At 39.0% G+C, this 16361-nt stretch overlaps 1 protein-coding gene across 1 annotated transcript in view; it reads right to left on the bottom strand.

The window, feature by feature from the left end:
• The window catches only part of ITIH5 (inter-alpha-trypsin inhibitor heavy chain 5), an 80345-nt gene that overhangs the window by 40550 nt on the left and 23434 nt on the right, over positions 1-16361 (bottom strand). The window contains exon 5 of the mRNA XM_081298194.1: positions 13690-13940. Coding sequence (XP_081154320.1) covers positions 13690-13940 — 251 coding nt within the window. The remainder of the gene's footprint in view (positions 1-13689; positions 13941-16361) is intronic.

Here is a 16361-nt window from a genome sequence, read left to right as displayed (position 1 = left end):
AACTTCTGAGACTTTGTGTTAATAACATATCACAATGTAAGATATATGCTATCGTATATTTCACTGTTATGGCTCCTTTCTGAACCTTTTATGACAATTGTTAAAATGCACAAAAGTAGAAAGAATAGCAATATGAACCCCCATGTATCCATCACTCAACTGAAACAATTAGCAACATTCTGCCAATTGTTTGTATCTACTTTTATTTCACCTTGCTTCTAGATCATTTTATAACAAATCTCAGACATCATATTCCATCCAAATATTTCAGTAACAAAAATGTTTTCCTATCATAACTACAAAACCATTATCACAAGTAACAAAGGTAATGCTTGATGTCTTATTATTGTCTACTACTCAGTCTTAAAATTCTCTTAAAAATGTCATGGTGTCGTTGATTTGTCTGAATCAGGTTCAAAACAAAATCCCCACATCACATTTGGTTAATGTTTCTTAGAATATCTTTAAATCTCAAGTGTCCCTTCCCTCTATATCTCTTCTTTTTGAAATATGTGTGTGTGTGTGTGTGTGTGTGTGTGTGTGTGTGTGTGTGTGTGTTATGATGTTATGGTGTGGATATGAAGAACAGTCAGAGGTGAAATGACTGGATTATGAGAGCTATTCTGTTTTGAAAGGATCAACTATAGGCAAGTGGGGTGTGGCTGGAGAAGGTCACTGGGGGCGTGTGCTGGAAAGGTGAATCTTCAGTGTAGCCCTTTGCCCCACCCCACCTCTCTGCTTCTTTGCTGCCTTTGAGGAGCAGCTTCCCTCCAGCACATCCTTCCCCTATGATGTGCTGCTTTATCTCAGGCTCAAAGCAATGGAGTTGGCTATCTATGGAATGAGACCTCTGAAACCAGGAGCCCCAAATGAGTTTTTCCTCAAGTTGTTATTTCTGGGTATTTCAGTCACAGTGATGCCAAACCTAACTAAAACTATACACACACACGTCCTATATACATACATATACACCCTTGTCATTGAACTTGTTCCTCTCTTCTGCTGACAGTGTAATATTTGGAGGAGCTATAAAAAATATTTATGCCCAGGCCCAGAGATTCTCATTAAATTGTTCTGAGATGAAGACTAGGCATTAGGTCTTTGAAAAACTGCCCATGTGACTCTAATGTGCAGTTAGGTGTGAGCACCACCGCTCAATCCCCTGTGTTCACTGGTGTTCTGGAAGTTAGAGATGGAAGCTTGACTAGATTCAGGTTTGATGCTACTGAACTACTTCATAGGAGATGAAGATTTCATAGGTGAAGAACCTTCACGGAACACTAGGTGATGGCAAGCTCTTTCTACTCCATCACATTAGATGGTACACAATATCTCCCTGTATAGTTTTAGTGGTAGCAACAATGACAGCATGCAGGTGTTGTGGGCCTGATCCTCATCCCCTTAGAAAGTTCAGACATTTTACAGTGATAGTACAATTAATACTTTTATCAATGACTGATGAAAGCTAGGTCCACTAATTCATTAGATCTACAAAATGATGACTTCAAATTATGTCATTTCTTCCATATGGAAGAATTAGTCCATAAAAAAAGCCTTTCCCTCATGAATCATTCAGTTGCCCTAACACACCCTTTGTCCAGGAAGTATATGGTTCTTTAAAAAAAGAATTCCTCAAAGTTTTCCCCAAAGTGAGTCTTAGGATACGAATTAGAATTACAAAAAGATTATCGGATGAATGAATTTTATGTAATTTATTAAAAACTAGCATAATGAGATACTAAGCAAAGAGAGTCCCATTTTTACTTCTGAGCCTCAGTTCCTACTAGAACACAAGAACTATTTAGCAGACTACCACGGTTATAAGTGCAAACAACACTAGCCTATGTACTTAGCAATAAAAACCCATATTTTGAAATCTGAATGCATCATAAGTAGTATAAAAATAAAAATAAGATTTCCTAGTCAAAATAAAAATAAGAATTCTTAATCATAAGTATATGTGCAGGGATTTTTTTTATTCATATACTGAATCAAAGCCAGGTTTAAATTGCTGCAAGTGTCTGATTATTTTTGTAAATCTATTCAAGTTGATACCATGGAAGAGGCTGACCACTAATTTCCATCTGCAATTAGCAGAATAAAAAAATGAAATGAAGCATAAATGGCCCCAGTAATTTGTACTTAAAAATAAACTTCCTTTTGCTAAGGGTTTATTAGACACTAAAGTCAAAGGAAGTTTAAACACTTCCTTCAACAGAACAGACAGTTATTTTTCAGAGACAATTTAGGTGTAACCTTAACAGGAACCTCAGGACTAAACTGATTCTATTATTTGCATTTAATAAGGGCAGGGATTTTGGAAGTGATCAGAGAGTTTGAAAAATAGAATTTTTTTTTTAAAGAAAAAGAAGTCACAGAAGAAACAAACTCCTTCCAACAAATCTTTTCATTTGAAGGAGTTGGAAAAAATCAAGATGGCACATTGACAAGTGTCCCCATGCAGTTTACTGGCACAGCTGAAGAAGCCTCAGGACCATCACACAATAGGAAGAAAAGAGGGCTGAAAATGGAAAGGCCCTTGAAGAAAGGAAACTGTAGTTCTCTGGGATCAATGTCACCATGGTGACCACTGGTAAAGCACCAAGAATGAGAGGCATGTCATGCTAAGAACTCAGGGTCATCAGTCAGAAGATTATTAGCTGATTCCACTTCTTATTAGTTGTGAGACCTTGGGCACATTACTGAGCCTTAGTTTCTCATCTGTACAACAAATTAATAGGAGTGCCAATATAACATTATTGACCAGATGAAGTAACATAAGGTATTTGGCACCATTCTGGTTCATGTCATGACAGCTAACAACCTTAAACATACACAAAATAGAAAAAGGAATTAAATAGAAGACTGTAAGGTATGTCAAACTTGGGATACTACATAGCAATAAAAATGAAAGGCTCACTATTGCTATTGACAACATGGTTGAATCTCATGGTCATGTTGATTGAAAACACCAAGTACAAAACAGTGTATTTTCTACACATCCATTGACATGAAGTTTAAGAGCAAACACACTTGCTGGCTCACAGCAACTGAAGTACAGCAATTGTTCCTTTGGTGGATTGGTACTGACTGGAAAGAACACAAAGGAAATTCTGGGGTGGTGAAAATATCCTGAATCTTGACGTGGAAGGTAGATAGTTGTATGGATATGTATATATACAATCACTCATCAAGCTGTACACAAAATATTAGTATACTTTATTCTTTTTCCCAGAATCTCTTAAGGTTTGAACTTGGGAGCCAGATGGCAGAATTGACTTAACAGGCATGGAACCTATTATAATTGGCCAAACAAACCCCTATCTGTTCTTTCCCTTGGGTAAACGTGTTAGTGTAGGCATTTATATGGAGACTAGGTGCATCCAGAGAAATCCCAGTTGGCAGAAATTGGACCGGGCACAGAGTTGTGGGGCAGCACTTTTCAGCATGATACTAGCCAACTGTAAGATGTTTATTGGTGCAGGCAGCTCTCACCACTCAGCTCATTAGAAGTGTTCCAGAAAACCCTGCAGTAATCACCTGCAAGGACCGTGGTAGAGTGGCCCTAGTAGTGTGACCTTGCCCCAGCAGCAGCAGCACCACCTGGAAGCTGCCTAGAAGTGCCAGTTCTTGGACCCACCCTAGAAACTTCGAGTCTGAAGCTGGGAATGGGACTCAGCAATGTGTGTTTTTAACAAGCCCTCCAAATGATTCCAGTTTCTGCTTAGAAAACAGACATGTTCCTTACACTCAGTTGATGCGCCTTACATATAAAAAATTGCCGATAAAATTTGTTGTATGTAATTAGGCAATGCTTAGATTATCTCTAAGATTCTGCAATAATTAGATTTGATTCTTCTTTATGCTGCCAGCATGTATCTACTTTGTCTTGCTTCAGATCTCTCTCATGAAAATGCTTCTTACAAGTACCCTGAATTAATACATTCATGGTCGAATGAAAGTACTGTGGATTAAAAAGTATAATTTCTCTCTTCATAATTCATTTGACTAGGCTCTTTGATATGGACCATGAGAAAGGATAGTGTATTATTATTTTCGTTTCCTATTGACCTTGGTGTTTGTTCATTCATGATGAAAATTCATGAGCTTCATCTAAATGGGCTTATTTTACATGACGAGTGGAGTGATTCTCGATCTGATTATGCACCAAGAAGCTGAGCTCCTGATGCATTTGCCCGTTAAGCACCAGTCAGTAAAAGTGACCAAATGAATTTTCCATTACCTATTTTTTTAAAAAAAATCTACAGAGAACAATTCCGGAGTCACATCTCTAGAAAGTAAAATCCCCTTTTGGGGGGGAAGGAAGATCTGCTAATTATGTTAGTATAGGTTCTTCTTAGAGCTACTGACCAAAACCCCAAAGCACAATAATGCTGCTTCGCCTTCTTTAGTGGGAACGGGGTTCATACTGCGGACAGCCACATGGCGTTTCCTAGGCACAATGGGCTGTATTAGCAGTGCACTTGGCATTCTGGGACATGTTCCACAGACAATGAGGAGCTCTGGGGAAGAGTGTGCAAGGCGAACAGAGGAGGGGAGCATCTGACCTACTTTTCTAATGAGTGTCCTGTCTTTTTCCTCCTCTTTGTTTCCTTTCCTTCTTGCCCACTTGCTTAGAGGAAGGAGCCAACTTTGGTGGCTGCTCCAATGGGGGAGGCTGAGTCTCATACCATCTTCCTGTTTTAATTTAGACATTGGTGGTCTCTTGCAAGATAAACCCCGGGGCCCATGACTGCCTGCAGCAGGCCCTGATTTCTCCACCCACTGGCTCCTCTCAGCCTCTCAGGCCACCAGTGTCCTGAGAGGCTCCCTTCCTATTGACAGCCTAGTCTTCCAGAAAGAAGCGAGGTGTCACCTTTGGAAAACACATTATACCAAAGTGGGCTTGAGAGTTACCGACTCCAAATGACTGGCTTAATCCTTCTAAGCCTCTGTTCCACATCTGTTAAACTGGAGTTGTGCCACAATCATGGGATCGTTGTTAGGATTTAGTGAGATCACACAGGAAAGGTGCTGAGCCTGGTGCCTGGTACCATAATGGCTGCTCACTCCACACACATCCCCATCCCATCCCCGAGAAGTCACTTCTTGTACTCTTGGTCTATCATCAAAAAGCAACTTATGGGGAAAAAAATACTCTTCGATGACATACAGTTTACATTTTACCATAACAATTTTCTCTTCATCATTAAAAGCTTGGTAAAAGCAATCAGTCAAGTCAGACACATCATAACAAACATTTGTAACAAATAATTCAAGACTATTTATATGAAGAACAATCTTTATAAAATATGATAGTCAGATATGCCCTAGAGACACCTGAAACAATCTGCAGAATTTTGCATGTAGAAGCATATGTCCATTTTTTTTTCTGAAGGGAGGATTCTTAGCTTTCACTATGTCTTCCAAAGAGTCCAAAGAAAGTTAGAAATCACAACTATAAGTGCTATTAAATATTCATCTCTCAGGCTGGGGACGTGGCTCAAGCGGTAGAGCGCTCGCCTGGGATGCGTGTGGCCCAGGTTCGATCCTCAGCACCACATACCAACAAAGATGTTGTGTTCGCCGAGAACTAAAAAAAAAATAAATATTAAAAAAAAAATTCTCTCTCTCTCTCCTCTCTCACTCTCTCTTTAAAAAAAAATATTCATCTCTCTTTTAGAATCTTCTCTGATTCTATCTTGTAATGACAAACCTTGCGTGTGCATTCTCGCTCTATCTTTCTATATATGGTACACACAAGGCAAGGTTTGTAGAGAACAAATTTATGCCCTTAGTTTTCTTCTAGACCAAGGATGTTATATACAAATATTTTCTTCCTAAACAATGATGGGGAAATAAAAGGGAGACAGTTGTTACATAAACTATCTAAAGATTCCGGAGCCGAGAACCATGTTCAAGGACATTAGCTGGAAGCTACACGCTTTTGGGTCCACAGACAGAGGGATTTCCTGGCCTCTGTTTCCTGTGGGCTTGGGTTTGGCTACTCTCCGTGAAAAGCAGCCAACACCTGGGGCTTTTACAAAAGGATTTCCAAACAAACACTGCCTGCTCATTTCCCCCTGGAAAGAGGCTAAACTGTTTGTGTTTGTTTATGTACCAGCTCACCTGGAATCCAATGAGGCAATTTCTTAAATTTAGGGCAGTCAAAAGTACTGTGTGTATTAGGTAACTATCTTTTGGTGGTGGCAATAAAGAGAAAATTCATGCAAATCAGCACAGTTTTGGAAGAGACACTAGTAACACTGAAGCAATATAGAGGGGGAAAATTGGTTATTTCATAAATTTATTACATACAGTTCTTTTATTGGAAAGGACCCCTCCCCAATATTGATGATTGGTATTTTAAATACTTTTGGGAAAACAGCATCATGTAGATATGATAGCAATATATGGAATAGAATAAAAATGCAATTTTACAGCTGACAGGATTCAAATTTGACTCTTATAATTAAGCAATGTTTGCCCAGATGTCTTAGCATATTAGCTTTCTTCACTATTTATTCAATGTACTTTCTTCCTAAATAACACATTATCAAGTTTCAGCTTCCATATTTGACCAACTTCCCAAGCCAGACTCTGCATGAAAACGTGCAAATCCTTCAGCAGATGCGCCTGTCCTAATGCCAGCTAATTCTCGAAATAGGCACTATCCCTGCCTGACAGCATCTTACGTCCACTGAGAATCTAATACCTGCTTGAAGGATTTCAAATGGAGTCACATGAAATCCTTCAAAAGCTGTGCTACAGCACCAAAGAAACATGAGATTAAGAGATTTCTGTTAAATTTCTTTACATTGTCCTCTCACAGGCAGGCAGAACAGGGCTTAGTCATTGAGAAAAACTGGGTGACATTTTATAGATTCAATCATACAACAGTTTTGTTTTCTTATTATTCAAAACTGCTAACTCTACACATGCATTAGGATGGCCACTATCCAAAGAAACAGAAATTAACAAGTGTTGAGGATATGAAGAAATGAGAGAACACTTGTGTACTATTCATGGGAATGAAAAATGGCGCAGGGGCTATAGAAAATGGTATGGTGGTCCCTCAAAACACCAAAAATAGAATTGCCACATGATCTAGCACTTCCACTTATGGGTATGTCCAAAGGAATTGAAAGCAGAATCTCAAAAAGATCCCTGCATGCCCACATTCGCTGCAGTATTACTCACAAGACCTACTGGCTGGGGATGTAGCTCAGTGGTAGAGCACTTTCTTAGAATTCATGAAGCCCTGGGCTTGATCCCCACCACTGGGGAAAGAAAAAAAAAAAGATCCAAGAAAATGGAAGAAAATCCAAGTATCTGTTAATACAAATGGGCAAACAAAATATAATAAAAAGGAAAGAAATTTTGACCCACATGGTTGAACACTGAGGACATGCCAAGTGAAATAAATCAACTACAGTAAGACAGATACTGTGAGATTCCACTTAAAAGAGGTATCTAAAGTTCAGAAAGACAGAAAGCAGAATGGGGGCTGCTGGGGGCTGCAGGGAGAGAGAATAGCAGTTGTTTAACGCACGTGGAGCTTCAGTTTGGGAAAATGAAGACATCTAGGAGATCAACTGAACAACAACGGAAATGTACTTAGCACCAATGAACGGCACACTGAGAACTGGTGAAGACAACACATTTTATGTTATGTGCTTTTTTATCACAATGAAAAACTTTAAAAAAATCTATTACTGACTCTAGTTCTTCAAGGGCAGTGAACATGTCGTTTAGATTCTAGGCATCTGGTTCAGTGATGGGAACGCAGCAAGAGCTCAAGACAGGCCTGTTGGACAGTTAGTGTGAAAAGGGCCAATACGTCAGCAAGCAGCTGGGAAAATGGTCAGAGAAGCCCCTCAAGAGAATGGAAGCTTCATCGTGAAAGTGGGTGGCTATGCACTTGGTGAGCGGTGTCACATTCCCTGGACCATCTCTGGCTCCAGCCACAGCTGTGGTCGTCAGTAACCACCTCACACACCAGGTCAAGATAACAGGAAACAGGAAGAAGCAAAGAGTGCAGTCTCATAGGGCTGGCCCCCGCCATCAGGCCAAAGAGAGGAGGCCCAAGCCCCTGTGACAATCTCCCAGGTCTCTCTGACCATCCTGCTCCCAGGTGTCCCTGGCCAGACTGTAGTGGATGTCAGAACACACAAGATAATGTGGGCTTGCACACTGACATTATGGAACAAAACAAAACCAACTCTGGAGCCAAATGATTCATACCTGAATAATTTCTGTGCTGAACAATGTTGGAAACTCTCACATAACAACAAAATTGTTTCTTGGCAAATATACAGAGATTTTAGAGGCCAAACAGGGCCATGCCTTTCCAGCTGCTGCGTGGAGCCAGGGGAGGAATGCAGTACATGGGCCTTAATGGTGAATCACAATGCAGCCCTTTAATAAGGGAGAGAGGCCAGATTTAGAAAATCAAAATACAGGATGTCCAGTTACATCTGAATTTCAAATGATGAATAACTTTTTAGTATGTCCCAAATATTGCATGGCACATATTATTTATCTGAAATTCAAATGTAACAAGGTATCCTGCATTTTATCTAGCAACCCCAGCAAAGTGGTATTTATCTAGATTTTTGGAACCAGAGTCTTCTGGAACAAAGGTGAATTATTAATTCTCTCCTCTAATTCCTCCTTCAAAACAAGATAAGAGTTAAGCCTAAAATGAAGCAAAATTCACCAAGGTAAGCCAGGAAAATGTTGAAAACCCAGGGGCACTTTCATCGTCAATAATTATTTAGCCCTTGGTTCATTGAACAAATGTTTATTGAGCACCCACTGTATCCCAGACACAATCATAGGGGTCTGAGACTACAGCCCCCAAAGAGCCCTGACAGCACAGAGCCATGGTGTAAAGGTATTAAAAAAAAGACATAAGTAAAAGTTTGAAACAGATTCTATTCAACTCCTCATTAGGCATCTATGAAGTTCAAGACACTGTGTTCATCTCAGATCAGCGGTGACTTGAACTTGCAGGGAAGTGTGGCCTGTTTTTCAGGACAGCTGTAGGGTCTTTACATTCACCTTCCAACATAAAGAGTAATGAAGCTGTTGTCAGTGCTTCCCTTTGTGCTCATTAAGCTTCCTCTGTGTTAAGGATTATGTGAAAGCCAAAATTTTATAGACAGCGTACATCAGGGTGATATGATTAAAATGCAAGCCACACATCAAGTTCCACCTACTCTGATTATTTGCTTTCCCAGGCATGTAAATGACGCATAGCTAAGTGCTCAAGAGCACAGGAAATTGGCTTCCAGGGCACTGAGAGAGCAGGGTTATCACAATCTAGGATACAACCCTTTCCTTTAAACTCAGTTGAAGCTCACAGAACAACAACAACAACAAATAATAATAATAATAATCAATTTCAAGTGTACAATTCACAAATAATAATCAATTTCAAGTGTACAATTCGGTGACATTTAGTACATTCACAAAATTGTACATTCAACACGTCTATTAAGTTCCAGAACATTTCCACCATCACCAAAGAAATTCTGCAACCATTAAGCTATCATTCCCCATTCCTTCCTCCCTGCAGCCCTGGCAACCACCAATCTGCTTTTTGCGTGTGTGAATTTGCCTACTCTGGACATTTCAAATAACTGGAATAGTACAGTCTGTGACCTTCTGAATCTGCTTCTTTCACTTCGCATAATGTTCTCAAGGTCCATGTTGTAACATAAATTTGTGTTTCCTTTCTTTTATGCCTGGATAATATTCCTCATGCCCATATTCCACATTTCATTTATCAGTATACCTGTTGATGTACCTGCAAAGGTACTAAAAAGCATTGAACCCTACACTTAAAATGGGCAAATGTTATAAAGGTCTATAAAGGATGGAGTCATTAGAACCATACCTGCATAGAGGCAGAAAAATATTCAGCATTATTCTTTTACTTTATGAATCACTAACAATTTTTAAAGTCCATATAAATTTTTAAGTTATTCTTGTAAAAGCAGAATTGCAACCTAAAAATACAGCTCCCTAGAAACTACCTCCCTCCCCGCCCCGACAACACTAATTCACCTAACTAGAGTGGGCTTGGCCATCTGGATTTATTTTTCAACCTCTCAAGGTTACTATCAGAAAAAGTCAAGTTTGAGAGTCACTGATGTAAAGCCAAATGAAGACTAAAACAGGTAAGGTCTCTTACTTCTCACTTAATTTTATTCATCTTACCACTGGTCATTAGGATCTGTCATAGTGAAAATTTACACATGTATTAAATCTTTTAATAATCTTGAAATTATAATGCTTTAGTTTCCAAATTATCTCCACAATTGACTTTTACATTGAGAAAAGATTTGTTAATTTATAATTCAATAGATGTGGATCCAATTCTGATTCATCTAACAAGGAAACTGAGGCAAAGGTAGATCATTTGCTGGTTTTTTTAATATTTATTTTTTTAGTTGTAGTTGGACACAACAATTTTATTTATTTATTTTTATGTGGTGCTGAGAATCAAACCCAGGGCCTCACACATAGTAGGTGAGTGCTCTACCGCTGAGCCACAATCCCAACCCAATCATCTTGCTTTTAACCTTAAAAAAATTTTAAATTTAACTGGGAAGAGATATGGAATTTGGATTCATGCCCCAGGAATTTAAAATATTCTGTTCAGTGAGAAGGTAGTACAGTACAATGGCTAAGGGCATGAACTTGGAGTCAGATGGATCTGTTTACATTCTGTCTCCATTAATAATCAAGTATGAGACACTGTCCACATTGCTGGACCACGTCAATCCTTAGTTTCTTCATAAATCAAGTGAGGATTAAAAGAACCTGACCTAAGAGGGTCTAATAAAAAGGCGGAATGAGCTAACATGGCATACATGCTTAGTCTAGTACCCCACACACAGTAACCCTTCCAGATGCAGCCTTCAAGATGAAGCCAGGTCCAGTGGTCAGAGGTTTGCTTAGACAAATTGCAGAAGTCTGATTTCTTAACCACAGCCAGATCTACCAGAGTCATGTTCTGCCTTGGAGCACATTCACACAGTTACAGCTCAAGATCTGGTGCAGGCCCAACCCCCAGTTTGATCTCTACCCTGGATTTATTTTGGAAACATTCAACACTGTCCAGACAAAAATCACAACATCCTGTGCTTCACGCTGCTGGGGCTACCATTTTGCAAGAAAAATAACAGCTGAGCTCAAAAAGATGGGAATGAGGAACAGCAACAAGGGAATCACTCCACTGCACCTGGCTCTGAGATGCACTTGTGAAACCACCACGTTCTGGAAGGCAGAGTATCTGCATGGGTATGAAGAGCTAAAAAAACAATTTAAAAAAAAAAAATAAACAGATCCCAAGAGATCAATGGTCTGGAAAAACTCCTGAATTCTAACAGGGCCTGAACATAAACAGTGAGCAATGTTTTAAACAACAATTATAATTCATTAACCCCTCCAAGAATAACACACGTACAAATACCACAACATGTACACACACACACACATGCATGTGCATATACATCACAACACATCCATACACACACCACATTCATAAACACATGTACACACATATGCAGCACAACACGTACACACATACACATATACATTACAAAATGTACACAGCTATGAAGAATCACAGTGGTTCAGAAAATTAGGCAAAAACACACTTTGCTGACTAGCAAAGCTTCCCTCAGAATCTCCTACAGACACATTCACTGACCCTGTGTCACCCAGAGCACTTCAGATACTCCACTCCCTGTACAAGATCCTACCAACTCAGAGAGTTGTCTTCCCCTTAAAAAAATGCTTCTGTCATTTGGCCCTCTAAGTTATGATTAGAGAAATGAAATTTTAAAACATTCCTGGCTATTTTTTTGTTTGTTCTTCTCTGATTTGAACACTCAGTGATGTGCTATGTAAAAGGCACTGGGTTAAATCCCTCAAGGAGATGCACAGGCCTGCTCCAAGCCACCTATGAGCTTTAACAGGGGGTAAGATGTGCAGAGAATGATAGTAAATATAAGGTGATCATAATAATGACAACAACAACAATCCAGTTACCAAGCTCTACTCTGGACCAGAGGCTGTACATACACTGCACCTCACCATGGCCCACTGTATGGGTGTGCAAGCTGGCTTCTAGGGGTGCCATAGTAGTCAAAAACTGAGCTAAAATCCACTAACCACATGACTACCACCAACATGACATGAGAATGACTGCTGTATCTCAATCCGTTTCTGAATGTCAGAGACCCTGGCAATGGTTTTGCTGTATCTGTGGGTGTCAAGTTCAGGGTTTGGAGTCAACACACAACAAGGACCTGAGTCTCCCAGAGCCAGGGATTGCACAGTCCCTGAGGGTGCATGACTTCTCAATATAAAGTCTTTAAACTGTGGGCTGGGGTGGGGAACGTACTTCCCTTCTGTTTGTTCTTCCATATACCAGCTCTAGGCCTTAAATAATTTTGAAAAATGTTAAATGCCTATATTCTTTTATTCCACTTATCTAGTCATTTCTCTTCTTACCCTCCAATGTCATTCACAATTTTCAATGTCATGACTTCCTGAAATCGTGTCATTCCAAATCTGTTAAAAAAATTTTTAATATATCTGTCTCATCATCCAATTTGACAATAAACTTTACTGATATATTAACTACAGAGCTCAATGCAAGTAAATATCTAACATAAACTAATTTGTTGTAATTAATAGTGATTAAAATTAGACAATAATGATTCATAATATTTTCAATAAATGAAATGCATTTTCAAAAATAAGAATTTAAGAAGAACCTACACTGAATGATCCTGCTAATGACATTGTCACCTACAGAACACATTTTTCATTATTTAATTGTAAAAAAATATATAATTGAATGATTAAAAATAGATTTTTAAAAACAACCCTACAATCCCATGTTCCTAACATAAAACTATTGTTTTTACAAAACTTTCTATTCAACTTTTAATACAACTAACATATTTTACAATATGCACAATTTTGCATGTATAATTTTTTTTTCTTTCTTCCTTTTTTTTTTTTTTTTGGTGCTAGGGATTGAACCCAGAGGTACTTTACCACTGAGCCATATCCCCATCCCTTTTGATGATGTGACAGGATCTCACTAAGCTGCTTAGGACCTCCATAAATTGTTGAGGCTGGCCTTGAACTTGTGATCCTCCTGCCTAAGCCTCCAGAATTTCTGGGGTTAAGGTACACATCACCATGCCCAGAGGTGCATATAAATTTATATGTACAGTTTTTTCTTTTCTCCCATCTCATGCTGAATCGTGATTAGCATCGTATTATACTAATATCTTCTTATCATTGAATATTTAGGCTGATGAAATGTTTTTGCTACAATAAATGTTACCACACAGATTCCTGCATGTGATTATGCCCAATAAAATTTTAGATGTTTTACTTAGCATAGATTCCCAAGAGTGGGATTATTGTGTCAAAAAAAAAAAACTGAAAACATCTTTTAATTTCCCGATAGAGGCCACAGATCCTTAAAAAATAAAATGTACCAGCCATTGTCTTTGTTTTATTGCTATCTTTCCAATTTCCACAAAAATTCAAGCCTTTGAGGAAGGGGTGCCATTCCTTCTACAGACTTCTGTAGTGCCTAGTGGCAGCTCTGAGTTGACCCAGAAGATCTGAGCACAACCAGCAATTGGTACTCACCTTCCCCTCTCCCACTGCCCTTCTGCCTGCTGTTGTGAAGTGGGGGCACCTCCAAGGACGTGATGCCTGACCTCTCCAGAACATTCACTTCCACGTTCAGTCTCCCAACTAGCTGCTGGGGTCGCACACTGATGACGTGCTCATACTTCCCAAGCCTTCTCTGCAGAAGTTCTTCATAACTCAGGAGGAAGATGGCTTTGTCCTTGCTGGGAATCACTAGAGAAGCTCTGAACATATCAGCCCCCTTCTCCCTGTCAGGAAGGAAAATGAGGCCACAGGTAGGGTTCAGAGTAGAAAAAGCCAGGTTTCCTCAATTCCCTCAGGACACCTGCCATACTCTTTTAATCAGGATGCCAAGAAGACCAGTGGGCACAGCAGGGTGAGTCCTTATACTGGAAAAATAAAAATGAGTCTTAAAAGAAGTTGAAGACTTGCCCAAGGACAAACAAATCCTGAATAGAAGGGAATTCAAAAACTGACCTTTCCTACCTCTACCAGAGACAGACCTAAGCGGGCAAAGAGAAAGGGGAGTCAAGTTGTGAATTTCACTGCTCTCTCTACAAGGATGGACAAATTAATTCATAATTAGTTTTTTCGCTTTGGTAAAGTTTGGTGGATGTGTTTAAGGCAAAATAAAGGATTGCAAAGTTTGTAAAAATACGAACTAATCCAAATGCTTTCAGTACTCAGAGTGAGGGTTCTCTGATTCAAGATGGCGGGTTGACCACCAGAGGATGGAGAGCAGGAGAGGTGAGTAGATAACGTATTTCAGAAGACTTGGGAGATTCAGTATAGAGTAAGAATTCTATAGCTCAGGACATACTGGAAGGGGCTGCACTAAAGGAAAAAAACAAAGATTTTTGTTTGGCATAATCTCAGAGAGACTACTGACTTTGAGTTCAAGAGGACCCAAGAGGATAAGACTAAGAAAGGGGATCAAATAAAGGGGAAATAATTCTAATTCATATAAGAATGAATGAATAAGCCAATAGACTTCTTGTACTCCTATTTCCCAGAGGTGAAAAGAGACAGAAATACGGAGATAGAAAAGTTCCACTGAACATTGGGTAGAATGAACAGAAAAGGATTGATAGCTAAACCCATTATGGTAAAATATCACACTACCAGATGAAATGTTAAAGCAATGATACTAGATCACACCAAAGACAACAGCAATGATACTAGATGTTGAAGGCCTTGAAGCAATACCCCAAAGCTCAAAATGAAAATCACTGTGACCTTTGATTCCATACAATATTATAAAATATTACGAAGGCTCAGAAAATCTATCGCTCACACACTCATTCTGAGGAAGTTACTTCAGAATATATTTCAGCAAAGTAAAGGTGAAAACCAAGAAAGAAAAAAAATATGGAATCCAAGAAATCACAAAACCAACCCACAAAAAAATGAAAAGTGATTCCAGGGTAAATGTTTTGTAATGAGGCCACAAAAGGAATAACAATATCCATGGATCTGGAGACAGCCATGTTTTCATGTTTTAATGGTTCTGAAATCAGAATGCCTCCCAATCGGTGATGTCTTCCAATTGCTGTTGGCCAGGCTTCTGGATGATGTAGATGTCATTGCTTCCATAAACTTGGTTACGGCTATTCATTTTGTCCTCATTTCAAATGAATTATGTATCTTGCTCAACATTAATAGTAACAAAATTAAGTTCTCTCTCATAAGAGGAAGGCAATTAGAAACTCCAGAAAAAAAACAAAACAGAAACTTGTATGTTATGATCCAACTAAAGTAAGCTGTGGCTGACTCTGAACAAAATTGATAAAGACAACCTGGGAAGCAGCTGCAGAATACAAAGTGAGGTTTAATAATTTGCTGCAGCAAGACAGACCACATACCAGAGGCATTGCGAGGCATCTCACCAAACAAAGGCAGAAACTGGGTTATTATGGGATTGGGGGAAGGGTAGAGCGTAGGTAAAAAATCAATAAAGCCGAGTTTGGACAGGCACCAAGCAAAGGAGGGGTGCTTGTGAGGCCATTAACGCCAGCATGGACTCAGAAGGAGACCCAAAGTTCTGTGTCCTTGGAAACTAACTTTTTTAAGATAAACGTGGAATTCTGCATGTGAAAATGCCTTATCTGAAGCTCTGAACCTCATTTGCTTTCAGTATCAAAATGACTTAGGTCTTTTAGACCAGAGCAAGATGTTCCATTCTTACAAACTGACTACAAAGGTTCTGAAGGTCTTTGATTTTAAAGAACTAACTTTCTCAAAGCTGTGTCCTTTTATTAATGAGGAAAAAAAAATCACGCTTACAAGTTTAGGCCATTTTAATCTAGGTACTTAGATCATTTCTCTGCAAAGGGAACAGAGGCCTTCACATTTGTCTGGTTGAGGGGGAAATGTAATCTTATTAGTGTAGGCTAGGCTGTTCTTCTGTTAATGTAGTTGATATAGTAATTGAAAGGCAAAGGCTATTTATTAGCTTTCAATAAATAGCTGATTTTCAATAAATACTTGTTTCCAAGTTCACAAAGAATACAAATATCATTATAGATCAGAATTTAAACGTTAATAACATTAATGAAAATGTAACAAGTCAATGATTATGTGACAAAAGATGAGTTCAAGAAATGAATAAAGAGAGGTAGACTGAAGGGTAAGAAAAGGAATGTCATCATTTAGGAAGCAGCCACAGGGAT

Source organism: Spermophilus citellus, assembly GCF_964194105.1.
Source record: "Spermophilus citellus genome assembly, chromosome: 6".
Lineage (NCBI taxonomy): Eukaryota > Metazoa > Chordata > Mammalia > Rodentia > Sciuridae > Spermophilus > Spermophilus citellus.
The sequence above is the reverse complement of the archived record's forward strand: the minus strand, read 5'-3'. Positions and strand labels throughout refer to the sequence as shown.